This window comes from Haemaphysalis longicornis, unplaced genomic scaffold (assembly GCF_048455015.1).
Source record: "Haemaphysalis longicornis isolate Haplotype H1 unplaced genomic scaffold, Haemaphysalis longicornis Haplotype H1 scaffold_4, whole genome shotgun sequence".
Classification (NCBI taxonomy): domain Eukaryota; kingdom Metazoa; phylum Arthropoda; class Arachnida; order Ixodida; family Ixodidae; genus Haemaphysalis; species Haemaphysalis longicornis.
The window spans coordinates 224,968,799-224,988,862 of NW_027526361.1; the positions used below are offsets into that span (position 1 = coordinate 224,968,799).

Below are 20,064 nucleotides of genomic sequence, written 5' to 3' on the forward strand. Positions count from 1 at the left end.
GGAACGCCCGTTGGGTTTGTTATTATGATAGTAAACGAAAAAAAGTGGCAGTGCAATGCCAGCACGTGCGGGAGAAAAAGCAAGCACAAAAAGGGCAGAACTCCCACTGGCACAGTTTTAGGCAGGGGGCGTGCAAGCACTGAGAAGGCGGGAAATTTGTATTGGATTGGGTGGTAGCAGTGAGCGGATAACGGCACTACAGCCCGTTATGGCCAATCACTGCTCTGCACTTCCAACAGCTTTCACATTGAGTGGAACGGCTTTAATTTTTTTCTTTCAATCGTGCAGTGGGAGATTGAAAAATGTGACTGTTACGGCGTCCTGTTTTACGGGTCTGCTTTGATTACTTAGATTGAAGCAAATAGATATTCCAAAATCTGAAGTCTCAGAAAAACAGCATCTTGCAAGCAAGGCTGCTGAAAGACATTGTCGAGGGGGAGATTGACAACATGAGAAAAACAAAGGCAAAGCTTGCGGAACAGTTTTGATTTGATGTTTGAAGCTGATAAATTTGGTGACAAAGCAGAAGGTGCAGGCGACATCACCTGCATCAAAGAGCTTGAGAAGAACAGCTAAAACAAAGAATAAAGCTTGGGGAACTTCCATGAACTCATAGCAGCTATATTTGAGGATTGTGCGCTAGTGTTCTTATATATTGTGCAATGGAGAACTTTTTCAGTGTGTTGAAAAAGTTGTAAATTATTCCAGATAAAACATTAGAAGGAATCATCGAAAATGTATTTTCAGGTTCTTGAAAGACCTTGAAAACCCTTTATTTCTTGCCTTGAAGCCTCTGTGAACCTTGTGTACGCGGCGCTTCCGCTGGATGACGCCACCGAGCCAGCCGAGCTGCTCCAGGTGCGATCGTGTAACGTGAGCAGGCGAGCGGAAGCCGTGCCCGCGCACCGCCGCCTCAGAGAGCAAGAAGAGGGCTCCCCGATGGGCCGTGCGAGCCACCGTTGTAAAGAGAATCAGTTAAATAAAAACGAGTTGTTTCAGTTCAGCCAACGGCTCTCAATAATAGATAACACTTGAGGCAGGCTAGTAATCATATATTCGAGGAAATGGAAGGCGAGTTACATGTGTGAACACACTGGTATGGGAAATAACAAAAAACCTTGCCACTAACGGTGTCAAAGAAACAAAAAATACAAACTACGTATCTGAAGCAGTCAAAAAATGTTTTCATTTATCTGATGTGCATAGGACAGCCGTAATATTTCGCCCAGATGTTTTGCGGCCACCTAATAAGGAGTGCTTTTTTATTTATTCACCATGTTCTAAATGTGTTTGATATATTCATAAAGTGTGTGAGGGACTTAGAGAAGCTGTGAACAGGGATCGCACAGGTCCTTGAAAACCTTGAAAACCCTTGAATTTAGACGTGTGAATTTCAAGGCCTGGAAAGTCCTGGAATTTTTAAAGGGTCCTTGAAAACCCTTTATTTTTCTGGAGAGAACCAATGGCCGTATCTTTTCACAAGAATTTAACGTGTTTGTCGTAAATTTTAGGTGTTAAAAATGTAAAGAAACATTGTAACAATCAAGTTTCAGTGTATTGCGTGAAATTACGAGTTGTGGATTCTCATTATTACGAGGCAACATTGGGAGCAGCACTCCTCAATAGAATTCATGTCATGATACAATCCCGTGAAAGCCGGCTTCTGTTCTCTATCTTGCATGTTCCATCTAGTCTGTGGACGGCCTTTCATTGCATGTTTGCTGTGCCTCATATGCTCCATCGGCGTTTGCTTTTACGTGGAAATGGTGGACGTGTACATAGTTCATCCGGCCTTGCAGCAACACTTGCTGAGTTAATTTTAGCTGGTATTTTTGCTGACAAAGCAGGAGATGCAGGCAACATTAACTAAGGTTTGAAATCAAACAGCCTAAGCAAAACACCAAGAAAAAAGAAAAACCTCTAAATACAAACTATGAAATAAAAAATAAAGCTGGGACAGCATTCATGAACCCATAGTGCCTATCTGAATGTGCAGTAATGTTCTTAGTTTTTGGGCAATAACAGAATTTTGCATTGTGTTGAAAAAGTTATAAATAATCCCAGATAAAACATACGCTGGGAACCTTGAAAATGTGTTTTCTGGTCCTTGAAAGTCCTTGAAAACCCTTGAATTTTTGCTTTTGAAGTCCGTACGAACCCTGTGTGAAGCGAAATTTGCGTTTGAGGTTTTGCAAGGTGGCCATGTCGAGTAACAGTCGCACCAATCTCGACACAAACTTCAATGCTCAACGAAAAAGCACCGGATTAACAGCCACTGTGTCGATTTCTCAAATTTCATCTGATTGGCAGTGACAACAGCTACTACAGAAAATAACAGAGCTTAGTCATGCCACTTGATTTCTAGCACGAAGTTAGCACAATGCTTACTCTGTTACTGTTGTCAATATTTCCCTGGTGAAATAACTTCTGACGTTGTGCATTGTAAAATTTCAAAGTTTGTCAACATTTATTTAGATGTGCAGATATTCAAAACTAAAAATACTTCACGTACAATGGTTGTGCTGCAACTAGATTTGCAGCAAGTTTTTACCATTCGAGGTTCTCAAAGTTGTCGTACATTTGAAACATACTAGTGAAATATCCGAGTGAAATAACACGGTTATAAATGTTGCCTCTGCACACAAGCAGACTTGTGGGCTTCACTGCAAGGCATGGCTTTTTGCAGAACACCTACGCAGTGCAAGAAAGCCTAATACGTGCATGCCTCGCGCGAAACCAGTGTATTCCAACTCCGGTGTATGTCATCTGAAATGGAATGGCACCTGTGCAAAATTGTGCGTTGTAGCGTTGATCACCATGTGCTGTCCAGAAATGCCCCCATCACCCACAGCTCCTGCCTTCCATTCCCCAGAGCGAGCGGTCTGACCAGCTCGCGGCCTGAGAAGCAGCAATACCTTGTTGATGGGACCTGAGCAGCGGCGCTAGTAGAGTGTACTAGAAGTTTTAGAGTGGCCCGACCGGCCGCCCGGAGAGGTGCTCGTTTCGCGCAGAAAATAGCGGCGGCGCTGTAGTCAACGACAACTGAAAGCGAAAGCGGCGGCTGGCCGCGCGCACGGCCGCGCGCGGTCCAGGAAACGCTGCTGCTTCACGCGCGGAGCGCTCGAAATTTGTTCTGGGGGTAGTCCAATTGTTTAAATATACTGTAGGTACAGTGGACTGTGGGTAACGAAATGAAAAATAAACACTGCAGCTCATTTTGCGTTAGTTTTGCCTTTCCCGCTCGACAACAACAAGGAAAATTACTTATTTTCCTTTGCAGCATTCGTAGCGGATTGTAAATAAAGTAATTGCAGCGACATTTTTGCTTTTTCAATTTCCCACAAAAAGGTATTTTGCGTGAAATTACCTGGTATGATCCAGTTCATGATTGCTTTATGATTGTGTCCTTATTGTGCTGCTTGATGGACATAGTTGGTCGACGCAAAGGACGTCGACGCAAAGGACATGAAAAAATATATGAGGACTGGGATGATAGCTTCTCAGATGAATTTTTTATTTATTGTGTTGCAATTTACGCTTGGACTGCAGTTATGTGGGTTAATATCATAAGTTGCGTTTGTTTTTTATTGCGTGAGTTGTTATTATAGCAGTATTTAAGCAGTGGCCCGCTTGGGGTAATTACGGGTCACCATGGTGGCCGATCAGAAAATGACACGCGCAAGCGAGGTATCCTTTTAACTAAAAAGGGGTTAGCCCAGCGGTTAGCTCAGTTGTCCCAATGACCGTCTTTCATAGAACTATTCCCGCAACGTTCTATTAATCGCACCACCTTTCACCTGATTAGGTCAAGAAAGGAGTTGAATCAAATTAACACAAATTTAATTCAAGTATGCTGATGGTACAATTACACGCACATAAAACAAATGCAAAACATAGATCAGAAAATATATTGACCGCGACAACAATGAACTCCCAGATGGCGCGTGACAACAGCGTTCTTGACAACAACGATGACAACAGCGTTCTTGAACCTCTATAGGTTCACGAACGCTAACATGGAGGTTCAAATAAACGGAACTGGAACAAAATACACATTTTGTTTTCATTTTCGATAGCCCATAAAATGAAATGTAACGTGGGAAATCATGCACAAAGTCTACACAGGTAAAGGTTTTGGAATAACGCTAACATGGAGGTTTAAATTGACATTTTTGGCAAACGCATTTTCATAACTCACCCTCGATCATTAGCGACGGCTAAGTTTAAGGTGTTGCTCCCACCTTGGCATGTAATCACGGAACTTGATTAAACCTTTTATATAGAAATGAATCCGTGCCGCAATGTATACAGAACCTAACCAAATTTGCTGTCAAGGTCTCACGTGCTGGTCGCAACCAACGCCGTTAAGGTGTTTGCTGTGAATAAGGGCTGCGGCACATCCATAACGCTGTCATGGTGGAGGTCCTTGTTGCTGAAGCAACTGGTAAAAACGTCCTAGAGATCGCTAATAAACTTTCAAAAATGCACGGAAGGATTCGCCCCCCCCCCTCCTCCCCTCCCCCCCAAAATACAAGAGGTAGTAAACACAGCGGCATCTTCCCCTGGCATGCAGGATTGGTCATGCAGACTTGACACTTCGTTTTCAGTACACACTTCCTTACCAAGTGCCTGCAATATGCGACATAGCAGGTTAATAAAATAATTAAGAAAGCCCACTAACGACAGTACAAGCATCAACGGCAGGGGAAGCCCAGAAGAAGGCTCTTGGTATTTTTGTTCCAAATGAGAACGTAAAAAAACGTAAAAAAAGGCAGCCTATATAGAATGTGCGCCCGCCGCTTTTGCTTCATGTGCATAGTCAAGAAGGGGAAGGGAAAAGCATTCCTGGTGCCTGTCCGTCAAATTAATCCCTCGTTAACTCGAACTCTGCTATCTCCAAATATCTTCTCGAAACTTTTTTCTCACCGTGTGTTTACCTCCCATAGGCGCTACGCATTTTACCGCTTTATCTCCAAACGTTTTTTCAGAGGGCCACGGATGTCTCGAAATACTGGCAGAGAGGACACAAGGCAAAGTCCGCTGCAGGCAGCTGATAAGGTTCCCGTTCGAATGATTACTCCCACTACTCACCGAACGCGATCGTGAAGTGCAAGTTTACGCGGACTACGCGTCCCCGTTACCGGAATTAATGCTGTCTGGCGCGTACATCATTAAGATAGCTGTGGAGGACACAGCTGATCATGCGGACGAGGAGGAGCCTCCAGAAGTGCCTGCAACGGCAGAAACAACATACATGCTGCGTCTGCTTTGTAACAAGGTAGAATGTAGCGGTGGCGACCACCAATTCACGCGATGCATTGAGAAGCTCGGGTACGCTTTTCTGGGGTGCAGACGCGAACGCGAAACAGCCGAGCGCAACACAGTTCTTTCTTCTGCAATAATAAAAGTTTCTTTTTCCTGCGAATTATTTTGCCTTCATTACGAAATCTCCCCTGTGCAATAGTGCTTTTGTTAGCACCACTAGCTGTTATTTCAGGGACCTGGCTACAAATTTTCTGTATTTGACTTGACTAGAAATTCTGCGCTTATCTCAAAATTTTCTGCTAATTTTACGACTTTGAGTTAACGAGAGGTTACCGTATATCAACAATTAACGTTTTCAGAAAACGCATAAAGAATGAGAAAGTATCGTTCAAGCGGAGTCATAACGTTTCTGCGTCTACTTTCTAAATCAGCTGACCGAAGGTGCAGGTTCGATTCCCGGCGGCGGCGGTGCCGCTTTTGTGATGGAGGATAAAAGCGAAAAACGCGCGTGTCTTCGAGATTTCGGCGCACGTTAAAGATCCCCAGGTGGTTAAAATTAATCCGAAGCCCCCCAGTACCGCTTGCCTCATCGCCTGTGTAACGCCGGCGCGTCAAACTTCATAATCCAAAATAAATCATCTTCGCAAGCGCAAAACACCGCCGCGAGCAACGCAAATTTTGCCGCGCGCAGGCTTGGAGCTGGTGCCGAGGAGCGCCGGCTGTTCAGTTGTCGACGACAGCAGCGCCGCCGCTACACTGGTTTTATTTTCTGCGCGAAAGTCGACCCGGCGGAGCAATGGGAGAGGCCGCCGCTCGGGCCACTCTAAAACTTCTAGTACACTCTAGCGCTAGTTCGCAGCCTTCTAGAATGAAGATGATGATGATGAGGTCGTTTATTTCATTTTTGAAACAGGACAAAAAGTCTGGGTTTTGTCCTGTGGCTGGCAGCCACCAGAAGCAAAAAAAAAAAAAAAACGATGCAAAACAATAGAACAGGAAATTCTGGAAACTGAACTGTATGCGTAAAAATGCATTGCAAATGCACACGGGGAAGGATTCCGTAGTAGTATAATTTGATAACTATTTCTCGAAAAATTTGTTCAGATACCACCCGCCTTTCTTCTTTTAATAACCTCGATAAACGTTTTTTTTTTTTTTTTCCCTCGTCATCAGTGGCATGATTAGACGATATTAGCAGCGTTACCGCTGCACATAAGAACGTTCACGAATCACATGTACAAAAGAAACCCCAAATAATCGATGATGCATTCTGAGATGATCGTCAATTCGTCTGGTAGCGTCCCTGCCGAGGGCATTTGAAGGCGTGCCTGAACGCCGGCAGCGGCATCACGGCACCGTTGCAGCGGCGTCTAGCCGGCTGGGTTCGCTCCGGCGACCCCTCGCTGCCCACGCAAAGCAGGAGGCACGAGGCGACGAAGAAGAGTCTCTCCACGGTGGCCGGACCGGGAGCCTTCATGCGCAGGGCCGACAGGGCCACCAGCACGGCTTCCCGGTCACGCGTGGACTCTTCCGCTCCGGACTTGTGCTCCGGTAGGAGTCTACGGGCGGCCTCGCCCCCGAGCCCGGCGAAGTTTACGGCTGCGGGAAGCTCCTCGTGGAAGAAGGGGAAGAGCCACGCGTGCGGCTTGAGGAGCGGCGGCTCTGCAGAGCCGCGCCTCGCCACTGCGCGGGCCCCGGTCAGGGCGAGCCAGCTGGACAGGAAGTTGGCCGCCGAGTGCCGCCCGGACTCCGGAAGTGGAAGAAGCTCGGACGCGTTCGGGAAACTCAGCGACGGGATGTGGTGGCGGGACTTGGTCGCCTCGAGCACGTCCCTCACGGCTTCGACGATCCCGTGGTCGTCGCGAGGCATGACCAGGAGTTCGTACCAGGCGGGCCCGACCAAGTCCTGCACCTGTTATGCGGGGTCAACAACGAAAGATCAGGGTTTCATTTCTACGTCGGAGGAATAATAATAATAATTTATTCACTGTACATATGCAAATGCATGATCCAGCCCGCATTAGCGTGTGGGGGTCGCTTGTGTGCGTGACTGTTACATGACATAAAGCACAACGAGCAGCCAAGGAGTAAATTTATACGTCTTTTTTCGCAAAACTACTCAAATTAACGAATTTCTCACGATGTTACATTTAAAAAAATTGTTGGTACCTCTGTCGTAGGAGTAAGTAAAACACGAAAGTGACATGTGCAGCGAAATCTGCAGCTGAGCACCATTTGCGGATCGGTGGCTGTCTTAAGGGTGTGCTTGCCAAGCGACGTCCTGATGGGTCGCTTCGGCATGGTGTACAGGCGTCATTTCCGTGACGGATATGACGTCAGTGAAATATTTCTGTATCCCGGCATAAAACACTTTCGCGTTAAAATATAAAACCCGAAAACGAAAACAATAAGTGTGACGTACTATTTAGTACTAAAGGTTTCTTCCCCGCAAGAAGACCTGTGTGCAGGGGGTCATCCTTTACAGGCCGCTTGCTCCGTTGCACTGGCGTCACTACCGTGACGGATATGACGTCAGCGAAATCTTCGTGTATTCGAGAAAACACTCGTGATAAAATGGGGGTAAAATGGTTTCATTGCGGCTTTATTTCATTCTACATACGCAGGTGGCGTCCACTTTGCAGCTCTGAAGATCGCCAGGTCCGACCTCCGGATGTCAGTTTTGTTGCAACAGCTTTTCTTATTAGCCCAAAAGCCAACGTCACTGTGCCCCTGCATCGCCCGAAGTCTTGCTGACAGCGGCGTGATCGTATTAGCCGCGGGCAGGCGGTGTCATGTTTGCCACCGGTCGCGGTGGCTCACTGGCGCGAACACTGGGATCCTGAACCAAAGGCGGCGGTTCGATCCTGGCAGCGGCGTCCTTCCTTCTGATGCAGGCGAAAAAAGAAAACGTCTGTGTGATTAAATATCGGCGCGGGTTAAAGAACCCGAGGTGGTCTAAACTGTTCCGGAGCCCTCCACTACACCGCGCGTGAAACTTGAAGTGCAGCTTCGGTACGTGAGTGGGAGTTTTAGCATAGAGGGTCATCATCTCCATCATCATCATCAGCCTATCTACGCCCACTGAAGGCCAAAGGCCTCTCCCGTTAATCTCCAATTATCCCGGTCCTGTGCTAACGGCATAGAGGGTAGCGTCCGCTAACGCTACGGCGGTGGGTACCGGGACTCGATTTTGGCAGTTGCAGATTCGTTCCAGTAGGGTGGATTAGTTCCGCGGGCCGATCCTCGTCATGCCCGCGCATTCGCTCCGCTGAGGGGCTACCTCCTCGCACTCCCCGCGCACGCATGCGGAGTCGGGTCCCGGTAAAGGGGTATTCACACGAGAGAGAAATCCGCCGTTTCGCTCCTAGGAGTGCGCACCACGTGACCCCTACGTCACGGTTTCTCTCCGGCGCACCGCCTCCGATGGGAGATCGGAGCTTCTGCTCGCGAGCTACAAACCCTCCGACGCTCCGCGGCGGAGGCGGCGGGATTTCGTCTGCTCGTCGGGCAGCTGGCCGCGACTGAAGTTCTAGAGCGGTTGCAGGCACTTTATTTTTATCGCTTCTTAACACATTGGACGCGAAAATGCGTGGCGCACATGACAGGCGCACTGAGGGAGCCGCGTATACCACCAGCACGGGCGCTTGGCGAGCGGCGGCCGCGGCTTCGAAGTGGCGCAGGCCGGCGCCGGTAGCTCGAGCGACAGCTTGTTATTGCTCCCCAAGGCGCAAACAAAGCTGCGTATACGAGAAATGGGGTAATGATGTGATGGAAAGTTGCTTTAAAAATCGTCACCTGAGCCGCTTGCCAGAGCGGCGATCGAATATTCGCCGCAGTGTTAAGCCTAACATCAGTATGCGGGTCTGTAGGTGGGCCGGTCGGCTGCTACTACGTCGCGCGCCGTTTTCTCCGCGCGGCAGCACCTGCATCGCGTCGACGACCAATTTTTGGTCGGTTGACAAGATCAGTACGTATGCGCTTAACAGAAATTGCCGCCGTCGCGGAATCGGCGGTGCTACGGCAGCTATGCTTTCGAGACAGGCGGCTGCAAACAGTGATGTCCGTCCGAAAGTCGCATCCTCCGTGTGAGCGAAGGAGCTAGCCGAGCGGAGGTCCGCCTGCGGTGACGTCACGACCTCCCTCGGATTTCTCCGCTGAAACGCTCCGTCGTGTGAATACCCCTTAACCCGCCGCCGTAGCATGAGCCTCAGCTAGCCGCTATGCTAAAATTCTCTAATGTAAAGCAATACGACGCCATGCTTGCCTTCAGGCCTGGGGGGCTTCCGCTGGAGGGAGGTCTACTTCAGCCAACTGCACATGACTGAAGCATGACTAGGCAGCATTCATGAAATAAACGAATCCATCAGGTACGTTATCTCGGTTTTTTACTTAGTTCTCTTTTCGCATTGGTCGGAAATTACCAACCAACTGCATCTTAATGACGGCACGTGTTTACGATGTTCCCCAAGTAAGCAAACAAACTGAATTTTCCGCAGAAAGTTAGCTTGAAGATGTTTTTAAAACAAAATAATGATACTCTAATCATATGCTTCCACAACCGTGTGCGTCGCCATATCAACGGGGACCCGCAGGCTCCCGCATGGCGGCGCACGCGGTAGGAAGTACCTAGAGTTCCTGTATATAGCTCCCGCAAGTAGCTCCCTGCGGGAGCTATATACAGGAACTCTAGAAGTACCACCGGGCTATGGTGCCTAGAATATATATATAACCGTGCTCAAAAGCATTACCTCGACGTTAAAGGGGCCCCAGACAGGGTTTCAAAGGTTGCGATTTTACGTGCGCAATCGTTTGACTACTATTCAAGGAACGTCGTGCCGCAAAAATGGTTTAAAAGCATTCGGTATTAGCCGAGTTATCGTTCATCAAAAAAAATCCCCCAAAGTCCGGGGTTCTGAAAGGAAAATAAAAACATCCCCCTCGCGAGGGGCACGATCAAATGCAGAGCATTTCTGCGGGGGGGTGCGCCTGCAAGTCGTATGGATTACGTATTGGTTGTTGTTGTTGTAATTGTTGTCTTCCAGCGTAGACATTGTCGATGAAGTCGATGGTGAAACGTGCCGTGAACCCCCTGCCGCGGCTATGACGCAACGTGGCGCGGCCATGACGCAACACAATCCACTTTAATCCAATCGAATCCAATCCAATTCCCCTCGCGAGAGAGTGTTATTCGCCGCGAGCTCGACATGTAGGTGGCGACAGCGTCGCGCTGCTAGTGTGGATGCTCCGCTGAGCGGCCCGTAAGAATGCACACTGTGGGCGCGCTTCGTGCTTTTTTCTCGCCGTATGTGCGCACGAAAAGTGCAAACAAGAGTGGTTTGCTGTAGTTCGGTTCCTCAACGTTCAACGTATAGCATGGAAGCGGCAGTCAGTCTTCATTACTACGCCAAAAAAAGCGACGACTCATCGTGAATCTCAGAATGGCCGTAATTGTGACAATGAACTTGTACGCTGTGGCTCGTAGCAAGCTTGATCTTTCCAGACTATGGCTTTGAGCCTTCAATAAAAGCATAAATAGAAACAAATCAGGAAGCCTCGATCTCTGATATTCAGTTAACAACGGCAATCTCAATCGCTTTCACTCGTAGCATGGCACATTCTTGCATTTGTGGGAAGCCCTGAAATGGTAACACTACTTAACTGCCCCGAAATTCTTTCTAAGAGCTTACGATATTTTTTGTGTGTTCAAAAGGCAACATAAAATTACTGAATTTTGATCAGCGCAGAGATATAAATGTAACCGCTCTAACGGGTCTTTTAAATGAAATTTTAGCGAATCTGAAGGAAGGTTTGATGAATAACGGTTTCAGATCACTTATTTACGGCTTTCGTCGCAAGTGAACTTGCGAATTGAATTGTCAACGCACGCAGCACAATCAACATCTCATGTTTAGCTACGTTTTCGCAAAGTGACAAGCAGGTTTACAGAGAGCAAACCAAGCTCCCGGGACCTCACAGTGAGCACAAATTTTCTGTTACGGCTGCTCTGTTGACCATTTGCGTTCCTTTTAAAACCTAACAGGTGGCTGCAACAGCGAGATGTTTGCATTCTTGCGTTTAAGGTCGCTTACGAACCCAAAAGATGGCAATAAATGAAGTTGCGCTGTTGGAGATGTAGTAAAACATTTCCTTTTTATTTCCCGTTGCGAATCAGCGCAACGGGTTCCCGGTAACTACTGTGTTGTGTTGTAAACTGAATATCACCTTTGTCTTGGCATTTAATTCTTAGGATTGGTTAAAAAAGAAATTCTGTGCATTTCTTTTTTTTTTTCGAGAAGAGGGTGGGGGGGGGTGGGGGGGGGGGGAGTCCTGCCATCGTTGCAAGAGCAGGGAGAAGAGAACGGATGCAACGCGAAAAGCCAAACTATGGTTATCAGTATTACTTACAATCGAAACTACACTAGGCGTCGTGTTCTGTAGCGGTCAAAAAGCAGTACTTTAAACGTATTTTCAAAACTGACTAACCCCCCTTTGGTCCGAGATTGTCCAGGAATTGTGGCTCGCCTTTTTCAAAATTGTATTGAAAGCAAGCATTGTGGGAAAAAATTAAAAAAAAAACAGCGAGTCATGGCACCCACCCCTCACACCTGTGGGCAACAACGTGCATTATACTACGCATTTTCTTCTCTTTCTTTAAACTTAGGTCCATCTTAAGAGGTTAAGACGTGACCACATTAGGCATTTGGTTATGCTCAGTGAGGCACGTTTCTGGACAAGGTGATTCATGTCGGATTTGAAAATGATATATATGAAAATGACACATGAAATGCCACATGACAGACGCAAACCCACAACTGCTTAATTTTACCGAAAAATCCCCCTAAATACTCTTGCGTATCCATAGAAACGTATTTTAAATAATACGTAAAATTAGCAACTCGATACAGTTGAATAAATGTTTATTCCTCCTCCTCAGTATAAACAACGACTATCCAAAATGGTATTTATTTTAGAAAAGGTACCGGAAGGACACGATCACACAGGCACTTGCGGGTGTAAAATACGTGTCCGGTAATGTATGGGCGATAGCGCACGGGTCGTGTGCAGTGTAAATATTTTTGTTTGTTTCTTCTTTCTATAAGGACACAGCGCAATTTTACAAGGGTGTGGAATTTGCACGCGTATGCACAGGTCTTGTCGCTTCTTAGCCGTTTCGCGTACTAAAATTTTATCCTTTAAATAATCACCACGCCACCTTCAAAAAGCACCCTTCGACGTTCCCGAAACGGCAGACGACTGCACTCAACAATAGGAAAAGTGCAATGTGTGGAAGCAATGTTTATAACACGTTTCACACTCAAGCGGTGACCACGGCGAAGACGTTTCGTGGAATTAAACCAGCGCATTAACCCTCAACGGCCGCTGATTATTGCGTTTCTAGAGGAAATGCGCAAGCAGAGGTAACTATGTCATTGCTTACTGCCAAACAAGTGCACATATCCGTTATTTGTCGTGTGCAGCACGCGTCTTGCGCCGCACGCAACGTGAAAAAGCAGACGACGCGAGAGCGCCATCCACACTAGGAGCGGTTCGTCCCGCCGCCGCCAGGGGCCGACTGTGTTCGCGCTCGGAGCGAATAGCGCCGAAATCGCCACCACGCGAACGCGTGATGCTGACGTCACGATCACGCCACAGATGTTAGCGACCGCAGCGCGCGCGAACGACATATGTGGTTTAAGCGCGAACCGACCGCAGCGAGAGAGCGCGATGCGAGCGCCCCACCTGTTCTTGCGCGCGAACCTAACGCGGCGAGAGAGGGTGTTGCGCACGTCCCCACCTGTTGTGCGCCCGAACCGAACGCGGCGAGAGAGGGCGTTGCGAGCGGAGAGAAGGCGAGGAGGACGCGGGGGAGAGGGCGCACCTCTGGCCGACGGTTGAATGAGTCAAGGATATAAGGCACGTCGTAACCTTCCGTTCTGTGTCGGCTTTGTGGCTCAGTTGGTAGAGTACCGTGCACCTTGCGTTCCGCCCGCGGAGTCGTAGGATCGAAACCTGGCGCCGGCAAGTATTTATATAGTGTAGGGGGAGCGATGCGGACGCGGACTACGGACGCCAACGCGGGTGACATCGTGAGTTACTGAAATGCTCTGCATTTAAAAAGGGCCCGCAACAAGGCCTGGCGCATTTCCTCTTTCACCGCCCCTCCAAAGCACTGTGGAAACGGTGACGTTACCGACCAGGCGCAAGACCACGTAGACTAGCCATTGGCTCCGCTCGGCGGTACGTCACGCTCCACGCTTCTTTTTTTTAGCAGACGATGACCAAGCTCCGCCTACTACATCCTCTACCGTTCAGCGGGGTGGGTCGGTGGCCGGCCCGCATCGAACGGCTCTTCGCGCCCGCAGGGCCCGCGTCGGCACGTCAGTAGAAACGAGCATTTGAAGGCCATGGTGAGCGCCTTCTCTTTCGGCCGCTTGCCGATAGATTTCGCTTGTCTCCCAGCAAACTATGTGTGGTCTGCTACGCTGCCATGAACATTCACGCTGCGTTAACATTCACAGTTTCTTCGGAAGCATTATTTGGCTTTTGTACTGAGCGACTCCGCCGTGTGCAAATTAGTGCGGGCGCGCATGTGTCCAAATCCGTGTTCGCAGGCAACAGCGCTGCAACGTACGCATTTCGTGCGTCGTGCCGCATCGTTTTACTGCCGCGGCCCCATTATCCAGTGGTGATGCGGAGTTCTCTAAGGCAAGTAGAGGAGCACCACACAATGTCTGCCATTATTCATGTATGTTGACGTCACGGCCGAGAATCTGGTGGTAACGGCGCAGACGACGGACGGCGGGCCTGTTTTTTTTTTTTCTTCTTCTTCTGGGAGATGCGGGCGCATGCGCAGACGGGGTGGGCACCCTCATTGCGATTTTCAGTGCTGCCAAGAGAAGAAATCGCCCGCTAAAATTTTATGAGAACACCATTCATACGCTTTATGCGCCTTTTAAAAGCTGATTCAATGTTACTGCCAACATTCAATAGGTGTCATCACTATGCTGTTTGAAAGTGCATATTTGACTGTTTAGGGGTACTACCATATAGCGCCTTTTGCGGAGCGCCGACATCCATGCTGTTCTTTTAAATTCGCATCTTAGCGCTCTTCTATTTTACACGTGGCCATCGCTGCACGCCTGCTGACATATACTGTGCTTATCTGATAATACAGGGAAAACGCACACCGAGCACAACCTCGGTTAAAGTTCTCCGTGGCTGGGGGGCTCGTAGCTTTTCTACTCTCGTGCCATTGCGTTCTCCTGTATCGTGATATGACGTCAGCGGCGCAAACACTATGCTAACTCGTCTTCGCCACTTGAACATTCGGTTCCTACTCTAACGAACAGGGTTCGGTTCGCATACGAACTCTTATGTAACCATTTTCTTTCCAAATTACGAATTTACTTCATCTAACTTAACCTACACATGCACTTTGAATAAACTCCTACATTTTTGTGAGCCTTGCTCTATACGGCGGCGGTAATTTTCTGTAACAAAAACGGCGCTTCCTCGCACTTCAGGCTTTCGCCGTAAAAACACAACGCGAGCGCGAGCCCCTCGTGGCTTCATAGCTCGCCAGGGGGAGCCGCCAGTCTGCCAATGTTTTGCGGGAGCTGCCGTAGTGACACGCGCAGTGTGTCGGTACGGAAAGTCATTCGATGCCGGATACTCCACCGTTTGTGCGTCGGCTAAGCGCGGTCGACCACCCAGTATGCCAGCAGGGGCAAAATACAGTTGGCGTACACTGCCAGCGTATACCATGGTGCCTTTGCATTCAATCACCGCTCAAATACCTCGCGGAATTTGCAGAGGCGCAGCACCAAGAAACGGCGAGGCCTGTCAATAAATAAATAAATAAATAAACGATTGGCGAAGCTTGCACTATACTCGGGAACAAGTTAAAAACGGCAATAGCTCATGTACGGTATCACTCCGCCTAAGCGACGGACCCGGATGTCAACGGGAGCGCGCGTTTTGAAAGGAGACTGCCACGAATGCGTGATAGCGTCTGCCTTTTCTCACGTAGTCTGTTTGCTGTCGCTGCAGTAGTTTACAAGCATATTAGGTCCAAAAAGATACAAAAACAGCTCGTGCCATGTTCAAAATATTCCCAGTAACGCGCTACTTGTGCTGCGCGGAGTGACATCCGGCTGCCGTGATGAGGCACAGCGGCAACTTCGGTGCCGTTCTTAAGTTGTAACCGAGTATAGTGATGCAAGGCTGAAGAAACAGCGAAGCTGGGGGTCGACTTTGCTTCTTCCGGTTTTGCAAAGTTTTGCTAGGCTTTGCTGATTTGTGTTAGGTTTTGGGATGTTCTTGCTAGGCTAGGGTTTTGAGGGGTGAGGCCAAGTTTAGCCAGATTTTACAAAGCCGTTCCGGTCGGTCCCCCACAAGCCTTGAAGCAGGGAGTCCTGGCACGTCTTGCAAATGTTCATTTGTTCGGGGTCGAACTCGCGTAGCACTTGCATCGCAATATTCGGCTTGTCGTAGGCTGTCCCTGGTACTCTGAGTCCTTCCCCTAATCGACCCTCCAGTAGAGGAGATCCTTGAAATCGATTTGCCCATGCATAAGCATTGTGGAATCCTCCCCTCAGCCGAGTCTAGGAAGCAAATGGAGTGGAGGAGGGATTCAGAATACGACCCTAAGTGTTGAAGGGTGGGGCCAAGTTTAGCCGAATTTTACAAGGCTGATCCGGTCGGTCCTCGAAATCCTTGAAGCAGGCAGTCTAGACACGTCTTGCAAATGTTTATTTGTTCGTGGTCGGATTCGCGTAGAACCTGCATCGCAATATTTCGCTTCTCGTAGGTTAAGTTATTTGAGGGGTGAGGCCAAGTTTAGCCGGGTTTTACAAGGCCGTCTCTTGATTTGATTGATTGTATGGTTTAACGCAGGCGATGAGGCGCGCCGTAGTGGAGGGCTCCGGATTAATTTTGACCACCTGGGGATCTTTATCGTGCGCCGAAATCTCGTACACACGGGCGTTTTTGCTTTTCGCCTCCATCATTAAAGCGACCGCCGTGGCCGGGAATCGAACCCGCGACCTCGTGCTCAGCAGCGCAACGCCTTAGCCACTGAGCCACCGCGGCGGGTACAAGGCCGTCACGGTCGGTTCCCCATACGCGTTGGAGTCCTGGCACGTCTTGCAAATGTCCATTTGTTCGTGGTCGGACTCTGTGAGAAAACGCCTCGTGCAGTACTTGCATCGCAATCTTCCGCTTCTCGCAGTCGCGAACGGAACTCAACGTAGACGAGTAGGCGTCAAACCCCGACCTATCGCATACGCGACAGCTGTAGCCAAAACTGGGTCCTCAATAATTCGCGCAGGAACCGGCTGTTCACGCCACCCATAGATTTGCGGGCTTGTCGTTGGAAGTACTCCGTCATTGAATATCCGGCGTCATTCTGCCGGCGATTCCGCTTCTTCTGCACATCACGATCGCAGTACTCGGGATCTTCCGCTGTGCGCTGCCGTTCTGGCGCGGCGCCTTCGGCGCGATACACGGAGTTGGACGCAGCCGTCTCATACGTTCTCGAGCAGCGACAAGGCGACGTTCGGGCGGCGCTTCTTCCTGGGGAGTTACATAGTTCCTCGGCCGGCCCATGCTTTGCGGGAGTCTAAACGATGTGCTCGGCGGGGAGTCGCAAGGCGCCGAGTGTCGCCGATGTACCCGCCGCGGTGGCTCAGCGGCTAAGACGTTGTGCTGTTGAGCCCAATGACGCGGGTTCGATCCCCGTCCGCGGCGGCTTCTTTTCTGACGAAGGCGAAAAGCGAAAACGCCCGTTTGTTGGAGATTTCGGCGTACGTTAAAGATCGCCAGGTGGTCAAAACTATCCGGAGGCCTTCACTACAGCGCGTACTCATCACCTGTGTAGCGTCGGTGCGTTAAACCTCTTAATTAAGAGTCGCCAACGCGGCGACACGAAGTCGCCGCGTCGGCGCAGTGACATCATAGCGAGGTGAGCCTTGGCTCCGCTCACACAGCTGGGCGAGGTTATGCGGGACTCTACGCGGCGTTCGTGCCAGGCGGCTCGCGCTGGAGGAGTATTTTTCTTGGTATTTTTTTGCCAACGCCAACGACCAAACTGACGCTTAAGCAGGTATTAAAAGCTTAAAACACCCAAAAAGGTACAGATAGCGCAGAAGGATAAAACAGGCTCCAACACGATCGAGTACATCTGTTTGTCGTGACTTATCCAGCGACCACTTTGTTTTCCCGAAACAAGGGTTGCTTACCTTTGACAAGCAGCGCAGGGTCCTGCGGTCGTTGTCCCACGCCGGCGGAGTTTCGAGTCTCCTGTCCACCATCCATCCAAGCGTCTCCACGATGCGAAAACCCACACTCAACGCTAAGCCTGTCACCGTCTCCGAGTCCAACTGGGCCAAGTGCACGCTGACCCGGATCACGTCCTGGTCGTAGAGACTTACGCTATCTTCCTCCGTGAACGACGTGCCCTTTGTCAAGCGCTCGTTCAATATATTCAGCCACCGCGCGGTTCCCGTGTATCGGGAGAGGCCGCTCAGCGTGGTTCCTATCGGCTGTTGCGGCGACGGCTCGCGAGCCGCGGCGCCCAAAAGGGAAGCGATCAGGCTGTTCATAGCCTTGGCCAAGACCACCATGTCCCCTATTTTGTGTCCGGGAGCGTTGAACAACTCCAGTGCCTTCCTCATCCACCGCTCGTATTCGGCACCGCGCCTGACACTCTGCGCGCCAGTCCACGACAGAATACTCGGACTCTTGCGCAGCACCACGGCAGGGCGGGTGCCGTCACCGGCAACGATGTCCAGCTGGAACCAGAGATGCATGTTCCAGTTTACCGACAGGTCCACAAGCACTTCAAGTAGGGGGCGCGTTAGTTTGTGCGGCCAGTGGAGCCCCCGTTCCGCCAGGAAGCGACTGAGCTTGTTCAGGCCACCGCCGACAGCCCGGTGGCGTCTCAAGCAGGAGCGCACCAGGGCGCCCACCGCACCACCGCCACGGCTGGCGGATAGGAGTGCCTGTCGGTGGGCGCTGTGCTCGGCAAGCACGCTCACGGAACCATTGCGGCCGCACACGAATCCGTACAGATCGTCGCAGGGATTCCGTTTCCAGTTGAGGGAGCTACGAAGCTCGTGCAAGTAGCGCCGGCAGGCGGCCGACGGACAACGCTCGAGAGAAGACATCATTGCGCCCCGCCGAGGACGTTTGTGGGCGTTGGTGCCGAGGACAGCGACGGCTGCCACAAGCGCCAGGACGAGGAAGCAACAGCAGCAACAGCAGGAGTAGACCAGGACCTTCCCCCATGAGCTGAGGCTGAAAGTTTGGACGCGCACTGGCCCTTGGACCGACACCTGTTATGGCAATGGGAAAGGTTAGGCAGACCTTACGCCCGTGTTCGGAACGCTACTTTCGAAGCGCTTAGCAAACGCAATGCATTCAAATCGGGTGCGTGATGCCCTTTCTGTAGAGATATCTCCGATAATTTCCGCATTGTTTGGAAGATCTTTGCAGTGAAGCAAGCAAAACGCGGCCAGTTGTTCTCTGATGGTCCTAGATATTTAAAAAAACGAGCATGTTGCACAGAAACGTTAAACCAATGGCATCCTCAAGTTTCTGTGAAGTCAACTAATAATTAATTTATAGGGCTGCTGTGGCCAAAAAGATCTCCCATCTCACTGGCATACTTTGATACTTCGATGCTCATCGCTGCCTCCTTGCCTACAGATATATTGATATCAACGTTTCATTTTTGGCGTGATTTAGGCTTCCATTTTTCCACCTTGTATTCTAAGAACTGTGGCTTGTAAACAGTTCTTGTGTTTAATACGCGAACGGAATATCGTAAAAAAAACTGTGGTGGTGCTGGGACTGCGCGCTCGTGTCGCAGACCGGATGTCTCTGGTTCGAATACCATGAAGAATCGAGTTCTCCCGACTTTTTTTCTATACTCCGCTTTGTTTACAGGAGCTTTTATGGAACACGCGCCCTAACGGCGAGCATTCTCCCACCTGTTCTATATTCCTTGAGCCGTTGTCTATTGCGTGTGCCATCTGCATGCCAGGGACACCGGGTAACAGGCCGTTGAAGTTAGGTTTCCTGAGGGTGTAGTGCGTAGTTTTTAATGCAAAGGTTTACTAGTTTCGTCAAGCGGTTTTGCGGAGGACGCGGAAGTTAGCCTTTCGACCTCAGACACACCCTCGGCGACACACCCCTCGAAGCGCATCGCCTGATTCGCCGGGCCCGCTGTCGGCGCTGCGCACAAGGCCCCGTATTCGGTCGTTCTGCTCACGTAGCGGCGGCGGTCGCGGCGGGAGCTGCCGCTCAGCTGATCTCGGCAGCCGACCAAACCTGCAGCCTACCACGCATGCGGCGATGGGTTGTTGCGAGTTGTTGCGAGTTGTAGCGACCGCAGTCTGCTGGTAGCGGGGCCGGTCGCCGTCGAGCCAGGACTAGGGGAGAGCTTAGAGCAAACTCAACGCGTTTATTTACATGTTTACAGTGAGTTGTCGAGATGAAGACAGATCTTGGCGGGCCGCAGCACGCCCTTTTTGTTGACCCCCGATCTCTAGTTCCCTAGGTTGGGGATCCCCATACAAAACAGTGCGGACCAATGGTGATGTGTAAGTTCCTCGCTGTGAAGCACCGCCCTCGGGTAGGGACACGCCTTTCAGGTATGTCGGCAGATGCACGGCACACACACATACACACACACCCTTGCCACTCGTCAGGAGCCTGCAGTAGAGGGGAAGAACGGAAGACGCGCGGGCGCCGCGTATCCTTTTGGTGTCCGCCGCGCGCTGCGTTCCCACGGTGGGG

At 50.1% G+C, this 20,064-nt stretch overlaps 1 protein-coding gene across 1 annotated transcript; it reads right to left on the reverse strand.

Moving 5' to 3' along the window:
* Positions 1-6,432: 6,432 nt before the first annotated feature.
* Positions 6,433-19,005, reverse strand: LOC144178089 (uncharacterized). The gene is made up of 2 exons (XM_077705617.1): positions 17,505-19,005; positions 6,433-7,177 (listed from the first exon to the last, which is right to left on the reverse strand). The coding sequence occupies exons 1-2, from the start codon at positions 18,432-18,434 to the stop codon at positions 6,548-6,550; spliced, it is 1,560 nt and encodes a 519-aa protein (XP_077561743.1). The 5' UTR covers positions 18,435-19,005; the 3' UTR covers positions 6,433-6,547.
* Positions 19,006-20,064: the final 1,059 nt, after the last annotated feature.